The sequence below is a fragment of the Amphiura filiformis genome, chromosome 12, assembly GCF_039555335.1.
Source record: "Amphiura filiformis chromosome 12, Afil_fr2py, whole genome shotgun sequence".
Classification (NCBI taxonomy): Eukaryota; Metazoa; Echinodermata; class Ophiuroidea; order Amphilepidida; family Amphiuridae; genus Amphiura; species Amphiura filiformis.
Genome location: NC_092639.1, coordinates 47,539,716 through 47,561,497, shown reverse-complemented (window position 1 = coordinate 47,561,497; position 21,782 = coordinate 47,539,716). Strand labels below are relative to the sequence as shown.

Below are 21,782 nucleotides of genomic sequence, written 5' to 3'. Positions count from 1 at the left end.
ACTTGGGGAAAATGATCCCTGACACTTGGGGAGTATAAAACCATGAAGGTCATGTGAGGTCAAAGGTCAGGTCAAATTTGAAGTTGCTCCAATTAGGCTGTAAGTCGGTGAAAATGATCCCTGACACTTGGGGAGTATGAAACCGCAAAGGTCATGTGAGGTCAAAGGTCAGGTCAAATTTGAAGTTGCTCCGATTGGGCTGTAACTCGGGGAAAATGATCCCTGACACTTGGGGAGTATGAAACCACAAAGGTCAAGTGAGGTCAAAGGTCAGGTCAACTTTGAAGTTGCTCCAATTGGGCTGAAGTCGGGGGAAATGATCCCTGACACTTTGGGAGTATAAAACCACAAAGGTCATGTGAGGTCAAAGGTCAGGTCAAATCAGAAGTTGCTCCAATTAGGCTGTAAGTCGGGGCAAATGATCCCTGACACTTGGGGAGTATGAAACCGCAAAGGTCATGTGAGGTCAAAGGTCAGGTCAACTTTGAAGTTGCTCTGATCAGGCTGTAACTTGGGGAAAATGATCCCTGACACTTGGGGAGTATGAAACCGCAAAGGTCATGTGAAGTGAAAGGTCAGGTCAAATTTGAAAGGTCAGGTCAAATTTAACGTTGCTCCGAATATGAAACCAAAAAGGTAAACTGAAGACAAAGGTCGGGTCAAATTTAACGTTGCGCAGTATTGCTGCGTGATGATGTCATCACAGTCATACGCCTAACTTACCTCGTGCCCTTGCAAAGGGCACAGTTGCTCTAGTTCTTTCTTTCTTTCTTCTACCAATCGTGTAATGAGCCATCGTAGCCATATTCGTTTGTCAATTTTGACGAAATTTGGTTATTATGACTATTGGGGGGTGCCACAAATGTCATGTGAAAATGTCTGGCGCAAATGTCTTCTCAAGGTCATTATAGCCCAAAACGTGTTTTTCACTTAAAATGCTACTCATTCCCCATATTACATAGCACCGTCTCATCACTTCCACACATGCATCGTCTATAGCCAGTGTCTAAAAGTTGTACACAGAATTGGGGTCAAAGGTCATTTAGGGGTCATTTCCGGCATGTAACCAAATACCTTAAATCGGCCATCGTAGCCATATGCTTTTTGCCATGTTGACCATAGTTAAGCACTAGGACCATTGGGTGGTGCCACAAATGCCATTATGATCATTTGCGGTCAAAGTTCTTCCACTTGCGGACAATGACCAAAAACATATTTTTCAAATTGACTAGGGCCTAGGGGGGCTATGACCCCCCATGATAGATTTGCACACAAATATGTCATCCATACAGCAAAGATATATAGTCCTTATACAAGCCCATTGTGGTTCAATGAGCCATGTATAATAATAACACTTGGGCTGATCATTCCTCACTTATGTGTACTTTAAAGTATACATTATAGTAAGAATAGGTATGTCCTTGCATGCAAGGCTGGATAAACAATCTTTACAGAGCCTTCCAAGGGCATCTGTGTATTTACCTAGCTGAGCCTAGGTCCTGTTTTCTATCCAATTCTTCTTCTTTCTTTCTTTACCAAATACTTTCAAAATCCTGCTGCTCCCGTAAATTACATAGTAGGCCTACAATGTCGTCACCACCATGAACCATAGGCTGGTGGTACAAATGTCGCATGAACATCTCTAGGTCAAAGGTCATAAAAAGATCAACATCACTGGCTAAGGGCCGTGCTCTGTGAGCACAATGTCTAGTTTTTATTAATTTGTGTGCAATTGATAGATTTGCACATCTGATATTTTCAGTCACCATACTCCCTCTGTTTGTTAGCTTCCCAAGTGGACTACTTACTTTGGGTTGCGGTTAAGATTCTTAACACGGGACTCTATGGAGAGTTAGGCCAACTTCTGGCCTAACTAAAATTGGCCATGATGTAATGCATCTTTAAATGGACCTGGCTTGTGATTGGTCGCTCAGATCTCGCTATTGTTCAAATCCTCCGGGCACGTGCTATTGCCATTAACTACATCGGACACAACAATCTGTGGAATTTGCGACGCCTTTGTGGTGGCGCGAAAGTTAAACTCTCAGTGATGCATGGACGTACATTTAGTGCGTCATGTACTACCATGCTTAGTACTTGCGGTTAAATTGGATTGATAAACAAGTATGATTGACAGTGTGTTTTAGAGACCAAAGTCCCGGGGTAAAGTTCTGTTTAAACTCCAATGTACATAGTCGGATTTTTTACTCGGGCTTTCGCGATCAATTAACTGGTAGATTCCAAAATCAGAATTGTTTAGTTAAAATTGTCTCCAGCGATTATAGTAAAAATCACACTGTGATTTCCACTCAAATACATTATATCAAGTTATAATATAAGTTACGTCTCAGATATTCACATTCTGCATTGAACACTGCACGGATTACTCAAATGATTTTTTCCCATATTAATGCATTCTAATAATATCTGGGAAATCCCCGAAACAAATATGGACTTGTTTGATGATGTCATTGTAAACAAAGGGGATTTTCTTGATTGCGTGAAAGGGGATCTTCCATCTCAAATACATTTACATGCAAAAACAAACTAGATCAAATCACAAAGGAAAGAAGCAACAAAAGAAAAGAGTAAGGGGGAAATGCGAAAGATGTACCTAAAATCCAGATGTAGGCCAATATTACGACAGGTAAAGAAGACCAATATGTTAAATACTTCAGGACCTCGTTGATTCGTTGGCCTTCGTTGTCTGTTATTTTAAAGTTGGCCGCTGCAGAGCCGGATTCGTCTAATGTGATATGCAAGATTAAACATATGAAGTAGATGCGAGAAACCCAATGTAACAAAAACCGAACGTAACTGCAAAATAAAACCATGCAACTATTATATTAGACATGACGATGTTTTAACACCATTGAATATATTTTAATACCGCAGGTAGACTTTAACATCTTATCTTACATAATAGACAATATTTGAGGCATTATGGAAGTGCTCTATGCATGTTTTAAACAGATTAATTGAGCAACGCACACTTATCAATTATGCCTTTTGTTTGAAGCAAATTGGACGGCTTTCATAATACATCAATTTATATTTTTTGTATCATATTGTTTTTATCAATAATCAGTAAAGTTAATGAGCTAAAAAGACTGGAGAAGCTCATTAACATGAAATTTTTGCCTTGAAACTTGGTCAAAGTGTTTCTTATAGTGTTCTAATATATTATATAGTAAAGCCGCCTTTAATTTGCATAATTAATTAGCATTTATGCAAATTAGCTCATGAATTATGCAATTATGCAAATTAGAGGAATCAATTGCAGAAAGAAATAAGATTTTATGAATAATACGTACGGTGTTTTCATTATAAGTCGATGCCACATACAAGGGAGGAAAATGTAAGCAATACACATAACTGGTTGAAACATGATAACTATCGTTGTCCAGAGAATAAAATGGAGAACAGACAGCTCCTTCCACTTCATGTACCATTGGTTGAGAACAAAATGCGTACACGCAGTGCTGGAGATAAACTAAGAAGGAAAATAAGCGCAGTGATTTATAGTGCGCTACGAACAGGCATTTACCCTACAAGCCTTAGCAGACATGAATTCACTGACCACTGTGCCCCAAAACACAAAATATAAACCATTAATCAACATTCAGGGGCTTGCAGCTAAGAAGCGCACACCCTAAACATACAACGAGATGACGAGAGTCCTCATCGGCTCCACTAGTTCTCGTACGGATAACCGATGCAATAAGCAGTTAGCATCTTGTCTAGAGGAGCTGGGTCAATTGACCTTTTCGGTACACCCCATAAGCCTTTGCAAGTACACCTGAGATGTCGTCATTTGTCGTCACGCCGACTTGTAATGCGCAGTAACGATGTTCGCTAAACGATGTGCGCATCGGCCTGACGCATGACGACATCTCAGGTGTACTCGCATGACGCATGACGACATCTCATGTGTACTTGCTAAGGCTTATGGGATTTACCGAAAAGGTCAATTATTTTACGAGAAGAAACAGGGACTGTGTCGGAGCTTGAACCCGAATCGCCACACACCAATTCACTGGAGTCTTGAGCTAACTTGACTGCTGATGATGTGTCAACTAGGCCTACATACGAAGTAACTAAGGGCCATGTGGTTCTCTTTATAACACAAGAAGTCAGGATTTGACTGATCAAGATTTCTTGAGTTACAAAGCGAACCGCATGGCCTTTGTTTGTCAAGACAGACAAGAGAAGACAGACACATAAGCGACGCCGACTCAACTGATATTGATAACGTCTTTTCTTCTGAGGTGGATACCATTACCTGAATAGACTTACCACTTACAACCATCGGTTTTGTAACTATGATAGACCTAAGTCTAAGTTGCCATAACCCGTTACCGGCATTGAGCTGGTCATAACAATTGATCAACTTTAGTGTGTGGCCTTAACCGTATGCTGCTGATCAAGATATATCCAGCCAACATATTGTTTATATGATCCTTGTTCTCTGATTTTGGCCCTGATTAATTAAGTGTGCTGCAACATATTTTGTGAAATTCGACATGTAAACCCGAGGGGGGGGGGGGTCACTCACTACATGACTTGCTACGCACCCGCCGCGTCCAAGAAAAAGGTCTAAAAGGGTATGTTTTTCACCACACAGCGTCGTCGACGTCTTTTTGCAAAAGGGGTACTTTTTCAGAAGGCATCGCCATTTAGGGGTCCTTTTTCAGCCAAATCCTTTAGACGTTTAGGGTTAGTAATATTATTGTTTGAGTGAGTTTGCACTAATTTGATGAAAATCACCACTTTTTAATTGATTCTTATTACCTTTGTGCATGTTTTCTTTAGTATCTATAGGTCTGCAACATCAAAAAGACACCTTGGGTATCAAATTAGTTAATTTTCCTGTTTACGCCACTTAGGGTATAAATTAGTTGACGCCATTTAGGGTATGGTTTTTGCATTTTGCTACGCCATTTAGGGTAGGATTTTGCATGTGTTTCGCACAAGGGGTGCAATTTGGTTATGTGCAAATTTGCCATTAAGGGTGCATTTCAGAGGTGGTCGGACACGGGCGGGTAGTACTTTTGTGTGAGAGGTACCCCCCCCCCCCCGGCATGTAAACTTATGATGCAAAGCTTTGGCACCCAGTAAAGCCCTAAGGACCTTGCTAATTATCTTTTAAGATTCTTTTTAACATTTTGGAAAATTTAATAAATCCATTTCAACATTCATGCCCTGTGTCAGTTTTGGCCTTACCCTTGCTTACCTGGACAAATGAATCACTCATTATAATTGTAAACCAACTGGACTCATAGTGTTGAGTTTGCACCAAATACTTTAGCTTACTTTATTGAATCTATACAAGAATCTTTTCTGCAAAAAGGGGCAATAATGATAATTTTGAATTCAAATACCTGCTTATACTTGAGACTAAGCGCGTCATGTATCCTTTGTGGAAGAACACCAACTTGAAGAATGGAATTCTCATCGTTGAAATCTTCTTCCCTATTCCAGAGTAATGCACGAATTTCATGCTCTGAACTGGCCATAGCAAATAACTTGGTAAGAAACAGATCTAATCGAGTTATCAAGTCCTCATATTGTGACCGAAGATGACGTTTCTGTACAGAACAGCTCTTTCGAACAGCTTTCCCTGCATCAATAGCTGCTTGAATGGGGTCTTTAAATGCATACAGAAGATATGCTTCACATGATATAGCTTGATGCCAGCTGTAGCTGGCTATATATTGTTCGTAGGTATCTTCTTTGGAGTGGTCTAGAACGGTTTGTAGATCTGGCATTTCAGCACCATATTCTATTAAGGTCTGAAAACAAAGTGTTACACAATATAAAGCACAGCACATTTTTATAGTGAGCTACTGCGCTATGCACAGGCATAAAGCTCACTTTACAGTAATTCACTTGCCGCCATTCCTTTACTTTCTAGAGTAATGGTAAGAATGAAATTCTTACATTTAAAAAATAGAAATGTAGGCTACATAAGGTTTAATATTCCATGTTTTTGTTGTTCCTTTATCGGCATCGGCAAATACAGTATTGATTGGTTATAGTTATCTTTCAAACATAACCCAAGCTATATACATCAGTTGATGGTTCTCTTTCTGATTTTGATCGTATTAGTTACGGAGTGCCTCAAAGTTCCGTACTTGGACCTCTCATTTTTATTGTTTTCATTAATGATTTACCAAATTGTCTTAAATTTACTAAGATCAGCATGTATGCTGACGATACCATTACTCAAGAAATATATATCGGAGATAGGTCAAACTATACTTTTTCCGAATCCTTTACCCCGTTTACATTGGACAAAAGTCGTAATCGACTTAAGCTGTATTTTGAATTACAACAGCAGATTAATTCGAATGATGATACAAGTCATCATTGGAATTACGACTTTTGAATTACGATTAATTACGACTGTACCTGTTTACACTTATGATACGAATTAAGTCGATTACGACTTTAGTGAATTCGATTACGACTTTCGCCCAATGTAAACGGGGTATTAATCACGAAAGGAATACATTGGTGGTCATAAGCAAGATTAGACCTACCAATTGCATTACGTTTTTCAACAACAATTGACCAAATTTGAAATTTCACCTCTGCATAAGCGACCATTTTGGATTTATGCAAATTAGGCACTGTTCCACTACTTTGGGGGACTTTTAATATGTTCTTGTACTTGTAAATGGTGATTAAATGGTTTCTATTGCAATTAGTGGTGGGTGATTTTTGTTGTTATTGGCCTACATCTGTAAGTTTTGTTGCTTTGTTCCATATTGCCATATCGTCACCCTCATAATAAAACTGCCTTAGTCGTTATTACATGTTTCTCATTTGCAATTTTGATTTTCTGAGTAATAATCCCATAATTAATCAAATATCCAGCCGCATTCTTGATGTATTCCACAAGTTAATGAAGAATGCGGCTGTATATTTGATTAATTATGGGTTTATTACTCCGAAAATCAAAATTGCAAATGAGAAACATGTAATAACGACTTAGGCAGTTTTGTTATGAGGGTGACGATATGTACCATCAAGCATAATGTACCACATTCAGTATGATAATCGTAAAACTAGACTATAAAGAACGAACGATTATGGAACCTGTGTCATCTTTTGTACAAAGTTATTCGTCTCTATCAGGGTCAAGGAAACTGTGCAGTCTTTTGTTCAAAATGCATTGATTGTGTCAACGGAACCTAAATCGCTCAGTACTATGTCAATTCGCTAAATTTTTGTGTTAAAGGCAAACTCTTTTAGGGCAATTAATGGAAGAAAAAAATATCTTGCAACTTTTAATTATCGGGATAAGTTGTCAAATCCAAGATGGCCGCCAAAACCCTATAAAACTGGCTGACAAATGTAAAAAAGCCATATATCACTTTCAAAATAGGATCTAAATTATACATTTTAAACAATGCAACTAAGTTGTTTTTTAAATCAGAAACCTTAGTTTAACGTGATAATCTATATTTGAGTAACGTGATTAATATGGTGACCAATATGGCTGCCAATATACTCCGCGCTAGTATGTATAAATGTATATGTATGAGTAACGTGATTAATATGGTGACCAATATGGCTGCCAATATACTCCGCGCTAGTATGTATAAATGTATATGTATGAGTAACGTGATTAATATGGTGACCAATATGGCTGCCAATATACTCCGCGCTAGTATGTATAAATGTATATGTATGAGTAACGTGATTAATATGGTGACCAATATGGCTGCCAATATACTCAGCGCTAGTATGTATAAATGTATATGTATGAGTAACGTGATTAATATGGTGATCAATATGGCTGCCAATATACTCCGCGCTAGTATGTATAAATGTATGAGTAACGTGATTACGTGACCAATATGGCTGCCAATATACTCCGCGCTAGTATGTATGTATGTATATGTATGAGTAACGTGATTAATATGGTGGCCAATATGGCTGCCAATATACTCCGCGCTAGTATGTATAAATGTATGAGTAACGTGATTACGTGACCAATATGGCTGCCAATATACTCCGCGCTAGTATGTATGTATGTATATGTATGAGTAACGTGATTAATATGGTGAGCAATATGGCTGCCAATATACTCCGCGCTAGTATGTATAAATGTATATGTATGAGTAACGTGATTAATATGGTGAGCAATATGGCTGCCAATATGCTCCGCGCAAGTATACTTAGGTCCCTATGTATAAATGTATATAATTATGTATGAGTAACTTCGCTTTTTGATCAAGTACCGTATCGAAGTGATATATGGTATGTCTTTTTACTAAAAGGACAATATGTTATATTTCCATCCCATTTGTCAAATCCAAGATGGTCGTTATCAGCTACATTACACTCGTTTCACTGGTAATGAAACATACTACAAAGTACTAAATTTCACTTGACCTAGATTTCCAACAGTCAATACAGTCACTGCCAGACAAGACATAGATTATAGACTATGCAATATAGGACTTATACTGCCTACTTAAGTTCTTGATTTGCATGTTTTTTCATTGAAAAGTGCATGATTTTAATCATATTTGGCATTTGAAATTCATAATTTCACAAACATGATTAAGTGCAGGTACATGATTAAAACTTTTTTCCAGTTCAAATCTGGCTTCCTTGATCACAGGGATTCTAATCGATGCACTTTTTTTTTCATTTGATTTGTTCAGGTTTAAAATCCATTAGGGTCCATTTGAACACCTGGACGGGTTGTGAACAGTCTTTTCGAAACTGGCTGTAATATACATGTACGATATGGCTCTCTTTACATGGAACCGACGGATTAACGTCCCCTCCGAAGGACGGGGTACGTTTATGATTCATTTACCGAATTCTAAATGAACCCATATATCTGCAATGTACTTGCTAGAACATTTTGTATCTTCTACCTTTAACCGCCCGAGCCTCTGAGATCGAGTCCCGGAGGATTCCGGGGGCTGTAGTACTTCAGTTCAAGGGCGGATTTAAGGAAAAGGGACCTGTCATCAAACTATCCCGGGGGCACTACCAGAGACGGATCCTATTCCTCTTAAGCATGCAAAGGGGGTGTATTAGGGGCGTACCATTTGATTTCCAGGGGGCATGGGAGTTTTTTTGCCCACTAGTGAGACGAAAAAAATTCATGAGTAAAAACAAACAAACAAACAAACAAAATTGCCGCCTTCCGAAAAAGTGTCTTTGTGCATGATTATAGGTGCTCTGGTTCAAAACTTAAATTTTCAAAATGGTGGCGGCGGCCATTTTGGATTTTGGCCTCTAGCGAAAAATGCCGGGATTTTCGCGAGGGACATGGATGCTATTTTTTTTCTAAATGGTCCATGGAAGTCGAATCAATCGTCAAACCTTACTAGCCAGAGAGTGGTCACCAAATTGAGTTTTTTGACTTAACTAATAATATATTATACTTACACCACAACGTTAATGTATAAAACGTGAACATAATGAAGGCACATGCATTAGGAAGCCCTGTTGTTAATGGCAACAAATTTGTTGAAATAATAGCATACCGTATTGCGTTAGATTCATTCATTCATTCATTCATTCATTCATTCATTCATTCATTCATTCATTCATTCATTCATTCATTCATTCATTCATTCATTACACAGCCGGTGACGTTAGTCACGGCTGCGTCTTTTTTCTTACAGGATCTTCTTCTTCTGTCGACCTTTACATTTGCTCTAGCACTGACATGTGTACACCGATTTTGACCTAACTTGGTCACAATCATCAATGACCATGCCCCTACATGTCACATGAAATTTGTGGGGTCAGAGGTCAAGTAGGGGTCACAGGGGTCAAAAACGTTTACTTCACCCTCAAATTTCGTAGGACAGTAACGCCACTTGCACACATGCATTGTTATTAGCCAGTGTCTATGAATCATACATAGATTTGAGGTCAAAGGTCATTAAGGGGTCACTTCCGGTATAAAACCAAATTCCTTCAAAAATTTGTATATTAGCTAAGAAAAACATAGGAGAGTGATGGTATGTGCACACATGAATTATGTTAACCAAATGTATATGTGATATTTTTTTTAAAGGTCATTAAGGGGTCACTTCCGGTATAAAACGAAATAGCTTCAAAATGCTACTTCTCCCACAATTTCCATAGGACGGTGATGCAACTTGCACACATGCATTGCTATTACCCAGTGTCTATGAATCATACACAGATTTGAGGTCAAAGGTCATTAAGGGGTCACTTCCGGTATAAAACCAAATTCCTTCAAAAATGTGTATAAGCTAAGAAAAACATAGGAGAGTGATGGTATGTGCATACATGAATTATGTTTGCCTTATGTATATGTGGTATTTTTTGTTTGAAGTCAAAGGTCATTAAGGGGTCACTTCCGGTATAAAACGAAATAGCTTCAAAATGCTACTTCTTCCACAAATTACTTAGGACGGTGATGCAACTTGCGCACATGCATTTCTATTACACAGCGTCTATGAATCACACACAGATTTGAGATCAAAGGTCATTAAGGGAGCATTTCCGGTCTAAAACCAAATTCCTTCAAAAAATTTTATTAGCTAAGAAAAACAGGAGAGTGACGGTATGTACACACATGAATTATGTTTACCTAATGTATATGTGGTAGTTTTTTATTTGGGGTCAAAGGTCATTAAGTGGCCACTTCCGGTCCAATACGAAAACATGCAAAATATGTCCCTTCTGTCACAAATAACATGGCAGAGTGATACTATTTGCACACATGCATTGACATAAGGCAATGCCCGTGGAGTTTTCGTAGATTTTGGGGTCAAAGGTCATTAAGGGGTCACAACACGGCTGTGTTTGTGGTCTTAGACCACAACTCAGTCTAGTTTTATTTTTCATCATCATCAATACATATATAATCAGCATAACAGAGATAAACAATGTGGAAAATAGTGATGTGATGAGGTAGATGCATTACAAAGGCCTGAAAGATCTACATTACTTTTATTTTATCATAAGTGTCACTATAGTTTATTAAGCATGTTAAATGATTTGCAATTACTATAGTAAGTTTACAATTTTGTAGGTTTTTAGCGGGTTCGCCGTCGGACATGTTTAGAACTGTCAAACTTTCGTCAGGAGTAGCTCTTACTTCTTCAGGACAAAGTACCTAAGAGACATGTAGGCCGCCCCTTGCCTACTGATGGCTCTGAAAAGAGCCGTTCACTGAAGACTGCCCAATGTCTACAGAAAACAAGCAGACCTCGCCTATCTGCTAAATTTAAAGGTTTGGTGGCCCTGAAAGAGCCGTTTACTGAAGAATGCCCCTTGTCACCAGAAAACAAGCAGACCTCGCCTATCTGCTCAATTTAAAGGTTTGGTGGCTCTGAAAAGAGCCGTTCACTGAAGACTGCCCCTTGTCAACAGAAAACATGTAGACTGCATAATAATGTAATAGATACTGCTTACCAGGAACGGTTTGGACCGATTGATTGATTGTATGCGCGATGAGCGTATATATCTTTACGCTCTTTACTCTAGCACAATATTCACTAGTGGCGGTTAGGGCTATAAATTTCTACTCCTATTTTATGCTGTGTTAATATATAAACACAGCCAAATTAAAAAGTCGCCACTAGTTCCATCCCCATTTAATCAAAATGGAACTAGTGGCGACATTTTAATTTGGCTGTGTTTATTATAGATCTCATGAAGTGCTTTTAAAAGATGCTAATACCTTCACAATTTCCTGAGAGTCTTCACTGGCAGCATACATCAACGGACTTGACACAGCTTTCAAATTGTCATCAGTTGATATTGTATTCAATGTTCTATGCAGCGATTCCTGAAGACAAAAAAAGTTAAATAAACTTGAAAACAATACAAATAACGCGTAACATTGTATAGCTATATTGAGTAGATTTCTGTTTATCAATTGAATGATACCAATATTTTAGCTGAATGGTTATGTTTTAGATCATTGTGCAATTATTTGACTAAACCAAATTTAACCCACTCGTCTAACTAAGTAATTTTGTTACATGTGTTACGAATGGGGTCTCTTTCCTTGATACCAATCCCGAAATTGACGTCATAATTATAGTTTGATCAGCTCGTAATGGGCGGGCCTCATAACATCGTGGATTCATATCAAATATTTTATTTCAAGAATTGCCTTTTGACATCTCGCCAGAAACATCACAAATTATTCATTCAAGTCCTAGACTTTGTCTACTTTTTCAACACGCACATGATAGACCATACGGGCCAAATATATCACTCTGAACATGGGTCTAGTGCTAGAAACCTAACAATTCCCGCCGATTACGGTTAATTAGGGTTAAAAAGGCGTTCTTATTACCTTAAAGTTAAAGTTACCCACCTGTGATGTAGCTTTGAGATGTTCACATATTAATCTCACCATGGCTTCATATCCTGTGTCTATACAGTAAAACAATGCGTCGTCTGATTTGGCGCCATGTTTCAATAACAAAGACATTAGTTCTGCAAAGGAAAGATTTTATATCCATCAGATTTCACTCTTTTTTTGTTGTCAAACAGTTCGTTTGACAGCACACATTACCATTACAGCTAAATTGTTGTTAAAATTCTGATTTTTACACGATTGTATTAAGGCACAACATCTTTTTTGGTCCTATAGCGCTATCGGCGCCCGAATAGGTACCGATGGCACCTTTTATCGTACCCTGAACATTTGTACTACGCAACTGTTAATTATTATGCTTGATACAATTTAGTACATCTCCAGGGAGTGACGTTAAGAGTTATCGGTACCTAACCGGGCACCGATAGTTCTATAGGACCAAATTCGATGCAGTGCCTAATGTACTGCACTGCAAATCCAGGCCTTAGGTGCTTTAGTTGGGACCAAATTTGAGATTTGTCATAAAACATTACAATACATCGTTTTATTCATACGACCGATAAGTCGAATCTGCGTATTGCTGAAATTTAAATAATGTCTTGTAATCATTGAGGGAAAAATCTAAATCTACTGTTATGCAAATGTTACAATATTGCTTTAATATCCCTAAAGGATTTGTACCCACCCTTTAAAATCACCAAAAGCTGTAAAAACAATTGCATTTCGTTTTCGCTCTCGTGTTTCAGTCGCAATCAATCAATTTTTGCAAAAAACGCGGGCTGATTTTACTGCAGCAAAAAATCCTCAAAAATTATTGTTTACACTTTTGGTTAATATAGCAGGTTTTCGGTGATTTTTTGTTCTGACTGGGGGAGGCGGAAACCAGGGGGAAAACTTCGGGAGCACATGCCCCCATGCCTCCCTCGACTCATTCAATGTTTAACACAGTACAATAAAGTGTTTTCTTTTTAATTGTGAACTGTAACAATTGCTGGTAATTATTTGTAACATTTTTCTAATTTGAATATGTCATTGCCCTTGCCCGATATACCATTATCATTGGTTTGTTAGCTGTAGTCTGTTAGTATACACCAGTGTACTTACCCATATGCTTCGATGTAATAGCTACAACCAGGGGTGTCTGCTGATCACCATTAATTGCATTGACATCCAAACTGATTTCATTTCGTTGTGAAGATTGTAGCAGTAATGCGACATTGGCAACATCATTCATTTCTACTGCCTTCAGAAATTCTCCCTGCGCATCAGTGTTATTCATCTTCAAGTAGTCTGTTTAATCTGCCCGCCCAGGTTGGACCCTGACAAAAGCGACCAAACTCTTATTATCTATTATAATATATTTATTTATACACCAGGCACAAAAAGAAACTCGCCAGTTATAGTCATCCTTGTTCAATAACCTGATAATTTTGGATTATTCTGAAAATACATTTTGTTATTATTGCACTTTGTGTTCACATTATTTTGACACGCTGTTCGTGAAAATCGAGCAAGAATTGAATAAGATATGGGCCTCTAGCCCTCAAACCCCAAAATCAAAAGGTGCAATTTCAACGATTTTCAATGGGAACGCATTGTTGTATTGCACACAGGCATCATGGGCCAATCAATAAAGCACACAATGTAACAGGCGCAATGATGAACCGGAGCAGGATTTTACATGTTACACTCTGTTTTTTATTTTTCGTATTGCACCAATAAAAGCATAATAAATAAAAAATAAAATTATAAAATCCAAAAGATTTCTTTGTGGTTAGAAGCATGTCCACATCATGTTTAAGTCATAGTTATTGCGTCCTTCTTGGTGTAAAACAAAGTCAGTATTTTGTAAGGGGCATCGTCATAAATCCCGTATTGATCAGTGGTCACAGTCAACGTCCATATAAAATCGTTAAAATTGAAACTTTTGATTTTGAGGTTTGAAGGTTTGGAGGCGCATATCTTGGTCAATTTATGCTCCATTTTCGCGAGTGTCAAATGAGAAAGCAAAGTCCAATTAACAAAATGTATATTTCAGAATAATCCAAAATTATCAGGTTGTTGAACAGCAATGATGACTATAACTGACGAATTTTTTTTGTGCCTGGTGAATATACCTCGTATAGTCGATTCTGACGCAGAATACTAAGTGATAATGTATAATAATTTCATTGCACTGTCGCGTGGGAGTTCACGCATGATGTCGCTTAATTGGTTCAAACAAAATGTATGTCAAGGTACAGAAATAATGTTGGTTAAAGTTCAAGTAATGCATTAGTCTATGGCCTTGTGTCATTTCGTGTGCATTTCATGTTATTTTTTTGTATTTTAAGCTAAAACCACTGAATCAAATAATGAACCATGATGTGAATTTTTCTGATGGGGTTAAGGGGGTCAAATCCAAGATGGTGACTAAGTTGAATAAAACAATCGACATGGCCTGATCAAGTTGTACAATTTAGCTTTTTAAAATCTCTGATCAAAAAAAGTAAATGGTCGCATATCAGGCTCTTGGATCATTCGGTAATGAGATGGTCAATAAGCAAAACGTCACCGACCTTTTGAATAGTGCTCAACCTTTCAATATTCTCTGATTGAAGCGAAAAAAATCTCAAATTAGTTACGAAAGGAACAAAAAGTTTGAGTTTATAATTATCTAAAAATGTATATATGGCGATAAAACTACAGGTCAAAGGTCAACCACCGTATGCTCATATATCACCATGGTCACCCTGACCATTGTGACCGTCCACCGTGAAACGGTCGTAAAGTCGACCCCTGTCAATTTTGTTTTATTTCGTGTTTAGAAAATGTATCATAAGCTTTGAAATGATATATAATTTGACTTCAAACAATATACAGAAGCGGAGTTATGGTTTGTTGAAATTTGCTCCTTCAGGAAAAGGGTACTACATATGTCTCTTTTTCCACATTGCTGGTAATATATATTAAGCGGTCATAATTGGCGGTCACTTCAAATCATCCCCAAGTCAACGAGGTCCAGGAATGTCCTCTCGTTGTTAATACATACGTAAACAAAATACAATGCTTTGTATCCCACCACTTTGCAAACAAAGACTAGAGCTATTTAAGAATTCTATACACAGGTAGAAGCTTATTATCCTCTTCAACAATAGGATTAATGATTGGTTTAAAAGTTGTTTGACTGGCACTAGCAAAATGAGATATAATGTAGCATCAACTTGAGGTGCCTATGAATAGAATCTTTATTCACATTTTGCACTGTAACGCAGAAAACAATTTGCCGACTCGGTTTGTGGCCGGATTGTGGTGGATGGTCACATATTATACCATCTAGCATAAAAATTGGGCTTCATAGCAATGCAAGACTATACTATAATTGAAGACTGAAATAAAAACACTGGTTTGCGTCTGACGTCAGGGTAAAGGTACAACGTGATTGGTTGCTGACCTGCGCAGTACAGCATTTTTGGTCTGGTTGACCGGATGTCAAACGCAAACTAGTCTTTTTATTTCGTCTTCAATTATATTTTTTCTTTGCTTCAAGCTATACATAATTCGAGACCATTTTCGTTTCAATTAGGGAATTCGGAAAAGTCGACCAATGTCTACAAGGTCCATCAAATGTGGTGTAGTCTTGTGTTGGTGAGACAATTAGATCTCTCGGCACCCGTACCCGGTTCAAAGAACACATAAGAACCACCCCCGAACAGCAGTCAGTGACCACAAAGCCGATCATAGACATGACATCAGTTTCGACGATGTGGACGTTATGGGCAGGGAGGATCATTTCTGGAATAGGAAGATCAGGGAAGCTATAGAGATACAACCTGCCTGCTATCTACGATGATCTGCTGACACGTGACCTCCCATTGGGTGATCATGTGACCGGAGGATTGTAAACACTACGCTGAATGAAGACGCCGTGATGGTGTCGCAAGCTACGTCGCTACTAATGAACTAAAGACTCTGATTTTTTAATCATTTATAATAATAATAATTATTATTATCACTATTATTATTATTATTATTATTATTATTATTATTATTATTATTATTATTATTATTATTATTATTTTTATTATTATTATTTTTATTATTATTAAAATAAACACTAACCGCGAAATGTGGATATCCAACTCCAACTACTTTGCCCCGCAGGGCTACAAAGAAGCACTAACCGCAAAATATGGATATCCAACAAGTTTAAACTAAAAATTAGCCCCCGATAGAGGGTAGGGCTTGAAGAATGAGGATTAAAAAAGAACCGCTGACCACGAAATGTGGATATCCAACTAATTTGCCCCGCAGGGCTACAAAGAAGCACTAACCGCGAAATATGGATATCCAATAAGCTGAAGCTATAAATTAGCCCCCGATAGAGGGCAGGGCTTGAAGAATGTGGGAAATTATCGGGGGGGGCCGGCCAAGATTGACTGAATTTTGACGTCGTCATTGGTTTTACACGAAAACACAAAAATGTCTCAAATAATTCCAAAAGTGTATGCATGTTATCAAGCACTATTTTATCAGTCTAAATCCGTTGAGGTTCGACAATGAACCTCATTGTAAGTACTGTTTTTTTGAAATGTTTGTATGAATAACGCACGATATGTTACGATATATACTGAAAATTCCCCCCTATGTATACCAATGCGAGTACGTGGTGTAATGGTTAAGAGTCTCGACTCCCACGCAGAGGGTCCCGAGATCGATTCTTCTTCTTTTTTCTTTGAATCTAAAATTATTTATTTTCATGTGAAAATGTATAGAGGAATCCAAATCCACGCATTCCTACACCTGACTAGCAGCCTTTAGTTGGGTAGCCATCGGCTACAATGCACTCAAAATGTGAAATGATTCGGCCTTGGCGGAAATTTTAAACTGCATTCCATCACCCGTTTTACACCTTCCGCGAAAACACAAGTAGACAAAAGAATGATTAAAGTTTTAGCTTCTACATGGTCTATTCGCTGTTGAAGTGACATAATAATCGGATTAACTACACCCGGTATCTATGCATTCATGTACTTGCGAACAAAAGGACTATGTATGAATAGATGCGACGGGATTACCTGCGGAATTATCTCCATTATATATATTATTAGCTATTATTCTATTAACCCTCCTCGTCCTTGCATCTTCTCTAGGTGTTAGGCGGCTTTTATTTGCACAATTGGACGCTCAAAACACCAGGTTGGTGCTAGCGGCTACCCAAAGATGTCCGACCAAATCCTGACCATGACTTGGCTCGCTGGATTCGTATATACATTTCACTGGGAAATATATTTTGTGCATTTTTTTCTGTAATGGGGCCATTAGAGCTAAAAACGCATCTTGGCTCGGGAAAAAATAATTGCGTCCAACGTGCAGGCAGTGTTGCCGTCATATTGTCTGTTTTGTTTACGCTTTTGGCTGTTGCCACATTGAATAATATCGTCCACCGTCGTCTGGGAAATTATGGGGAAATAGTTGAAGGCAAACTATGGCAAATTGAAATAGCAGCCAAAAGTCCAATTATGCTCTGCGTAGTTTAATACCGCATTCATTGTACCAATACTCCAAGAATGGTGCCACTATCGACCATTTTGAATGAAAAGATATAATTTGAAACGCATTATTTTGAAGTGTTTTCAGATGTGGCTCTGTAAAAAAAAGTTGGTTCCTTTTGTGATGTGTTTACGAAATGTGTTTTATTGTACTACCACGTCTCCTTTTTATTTTGTCATGAGCATCAACGTACGCTCCGACAAAGCGATACACTATGGTTTCAACCAATATCTAACAAAATAATATGAAAGTAATTCTTGGAAGACTACCAACAACTAGACGTTGAAAGTGTAAAGGAAGCCTTCAACAAGATGATGTAAAGTTCGAATAGCACTGCACATCTTTAAGCCATATCATAACATTTACTGAGGAAGACGCCCTCAATATTTTTTTAAATTCTGTTGTTTTACACGATTATATTGTCCTTCATTAAACCAACATACCCTGCAAAAATCAAGACCCTAGGTGCTGTAGTTTTGTCAAAATCCGAGGTTTTGAATAAAACGCAGGAACCGTCGTTTTATTATTAGGATGGAAATTAGTCGATGTTCATAACACAGTACGTGCATGGCGTGCGGGACGGTGATCTACACAACAAAGGATCGTGCTGTAACACGACCGAAGGATTGATAGGTATTGGCGACATCGGCGCTGGTAGTAAATTCCAATTTTCTTTGCTTTGCCTTAGTTGTTCGGCTCAAAATTAAAAGGGGATATATCTGACAGTAAAAGCTAACATTTTGTGGCGAAGAAATGTTATTATGGCTTTAAACAGACCATGAAGGTAGTAGAGGGCACGGTCGTGAACGCTCAATTGTTCATTTTCTGCTGAACCACAGGATACCTCTAACAGCATGCTTCGACTATATTTATAAATAAATAACAGAAGTTGGAGCTACTCTGTGGTTGGAGTCTCGAAGTGACGTACACAGCGGGCGGTCGTCCTGTATATTTGAATAAACTAGGCTCGAGGCGGCAAACAACACGGGACTACTATGCAGCAAAATTATCTATTTTTTCAACTTTGAGATTATATTGTAAACGTTTCCGTCGATTAATATTTTTGCCGTCATCAAACACTTTCAAAATAACATATTACAAATTCGGAATCTTCCCATATGTGTAATATTTGATATGCAATTAATACTTAAATTTGATTTTTTTTTTCGTCTGTGCCCTCGAAGTTTTATTTTGCCACCCCTGACCAAGAAAGCTGGCTACGCTCCTGCCCTGGAAAGGGCACTCCCAACCTTTCTATAAAATGGACAGAAAACACCAGACTTACTTTGCTTTTGTTTTGTCACTGTGAGAACCACGAGCCAGTCTTTTGAAAGCAGCAGAAATCCAGCTAAGAGCCGTTCTCAATGTTGCTAGAATGTTGAATGGGGGTGGAAGTGTAGTACTAGTATATCACTAGTAGACATCGTGCCATTGATTCATTCGAGCAACTTTCCATTCTACATCTGAGTAGCACTTGAGAACCAATCAGAATGGATAATTCAGAATTAGTAGAACAACTTTAGACCATACAGTCAGCACATTAAATAAGTAGCCCTTGATGAGGTGCACCGCTCAGTCAGTCCGACACGCCACTAGTCCGACACGCCACTACTACGACACGCCGCTAGTCCGACAACACAAATTCCCTATACTTAGAGGTGCGTCAGTCCGAAAATGAAAAGCACACCACTAGTCCGAAACTGAAAACCATGGCGCTAGTCCGAAACTGAAAACTACAGCGCTAGGCCGAAACTGAAAACCATTGCGCTAGTCCAAATATCAGACTAGCGTAGTGTTTTCCCCAATTCAAATTCGAACTAGCGCCGTGTTTTTCAAATTCGGACTAGCGCAATGGTTTTCAGTTTCGGACTAGCGCAGTAATTGTTAGATTCTGACTAGCGCAGTGTCGGACTGAAGGAGTGTTTTCCAGATTCGGACTAGCACAGTGGTTTTCCATTTCGGACTATCGCAGTGGTTTTCATTTTCGGACTAGCGGCGTGTGGGACTGGCAGTGTATTTTAGATTCGGACTAGCGGCGTGTCGGACTGGTGCAGTGCATTTCAGATTCAGACTAGCGGCGTGTCGGACTAGCGGAGTGTCGGACTAGCGGCGTGTCGGACTAGCGGCGTGTCGGACTAACGCCCTGTACCCGCAGTTGATTTCGGTGTAGAATAATTCAACGACGTGAGGGCGTGTCGTTTTGTAGCGAGAGCTGATTAATTTTGTGCGGTGTAATTCTCTTTCAAAATGCCGGGCACCAAAGATGCAGAGGAAAACTTCAAAGAGGATGGGTTCGTGTAGTGGTATTCTCACTCGCTTCTCACCACGGCAGACCGGGTTCAATTCCCCGCGTTGCCACTTGTGGGATTGGTTGCCGATCCATGTATTAAGAGTTCCATGCAATCTTAACCCAATTGGCTGGACATGTTAATTATTGTGTTGACTGTACTTGCACTGAGGAGATTGATTTAAGGGGTTTACTATAAATAAACTACCGACAGTAATCACATTCACCAACTTCAATAAAGCGTTTGATAGTGTTATCCATCGAGGTTATGAAGATTATTTTTGGCTTATGGAATTTCCGGACTGAAATAGGTAAAATGTATGAGAATACTAAGGCTAAAGTGTTGTCACGGGACAGGTGTACTACATCGTGATACGTGACATCTTACTACTTAGCACCATATCCATTACGTGGACGGCGCCTTAAAAATCAACAAGAGATGTCTTTAAAAAAGACAATACCATGGATGAAGTTCATCATAATTTTACATTGACAAGTACTTGGAATGCTAGTAAAATTTTGTGTGTTTCACATGTACAACTAACTGGGGGGATATTGTTACCACCAATGACATCAATGACACCAATTTTGGTGCAGAATTGTGATCGACACTCTGACAATCTATGCTTAAAGGCTCATTCAATGATTTGCTCATCCGGGCAAAAGTAAAAAAAATTCATCAAAATTCAGAATTTGGTACCTTGGTCATTGTTATAGGTGTACTAACGTAGCTAAAGGATGGGCAACGGTTGTCATGGACAAAACGGTGTACCAAGAAAAAATGTGCACCCTCCTCAGCGACTCTAAGACTTATGAGAAATTAGATGGAGATCCCACTCCAAAACACAAAAGAGAGTTGGTTTCAGTCCTATACATAATAAGGCTCGAAAAAGAAGACAAAATCAAAAAAGCGGATAAACAATTTCTGTACCCCACCTCGGAAAATGTACCTCGAATTTACAGTAGTCCCAAAATTCATAAGGACGGTACGCCGCTTAGTTCTATTGTGGATTTTACAGGTTCCATAGATTATAACGTTTCCAAATCTCTTGCTGATATTTTGAACCCCATCATTGGCCAATTTGAGCGCCATGTTCTAGCGCAAGATCTTAAAGATGTGACTCTCGAGGAAGATGAGATCCTTAATTCGCATGATGTGGTGGCGCTTTTCACTAGTACCCCTGTTGATCTCACTGTTCATGTGCTCAGAGAAAGACTTAATGAGGATAAAGATCTCAAAACAGACCCCTTCTCACTACTGATGACATAATAGAACTCACCAAATTTTGCCACGCTACGGTTGCGTACTTCAGCTATTCAGGTCAGATTTATCGCCAACGTTGTGACATGGCTATGGGTAGCCCCCTCAGCCCTCGTGCTTCCAACATCTTTATGGAGTGGCTTGAGCAGAAAGCTATTTCCACAGCTCCGGAAAGCTGTCGCCCACATCTCTGGAAGAGATATGTTGATGACGTGTTGGAAATCATACGCAAAGGATAACCTGACAATCTAAATGATCATTTAGGGATTCAATCATGTTTCACCGTTGTTCATCACCGATTAACAACGATGCGTCCGCGTCGTCTGTGTGGTTTACTTCGCGAGGCCAGCAATGATGGCATG

General features: G+C 38.7%; 2 protein-coding genes across 2 annotated transcripts in view; one reads left to right on the top strand and one right to left on the bottom strand.

Annotated features, from left to right (window-relative positions):
• Positions 1-13,700, bottom strand: part of LOC140166309 (short transient receptor potential channel 5-like) — a 46,203-nt gene extending 32,503 nt beyond the window's left edge. The window contains exons 1-6 of the mRNA XM_072189728.1: positions 13,445-13,700; positions 12,338-12,459; positions 11,693-11,800; positions 5,382-5,792; positions 3,315-3,493; positions 2,615-2,817 (exon numbers count right to left, since the gene is read on the bottom strand). Of these exons, the coding sequence (XP_072045829.1) occupies positions 2,615-2,817; positions 3,315-3,493; positions 5,382-5,792; positions 11,693-11,800; positions 12,338-12,459; positions 13,445-13,619 (1,198 nt within the window). The 5' untranslated portion in view covers positions 13,620-13,700. The remainder of the gene's footprint in view (positions 1-2,614; positions 2,818-3,314; positions 3,494-5,381; positions 5,793-11,692; positions 11,801-12,337; positions 12,460-13,444) is intronic.
• A 6,419-nt stretch (positions 13,701-20,119) lies between these two features.
• On the top strand, positions 20,120-21,429 carry LOC140166862 (uncharacterized). Its single transcript, XM_072190350.1, has 2 exons — positions 20,120-20,163; positions 20,877-21,429. Exons 1-2 carry the CDS (start codon positions 20,120-20,122, stop codon positions 21,427-21,429), a joined length of 597 nt encoding a protein of 198 aa, XP_072046451.1.
• Positions 21,430-21,782: the final 353 nt, after the last annotated feature.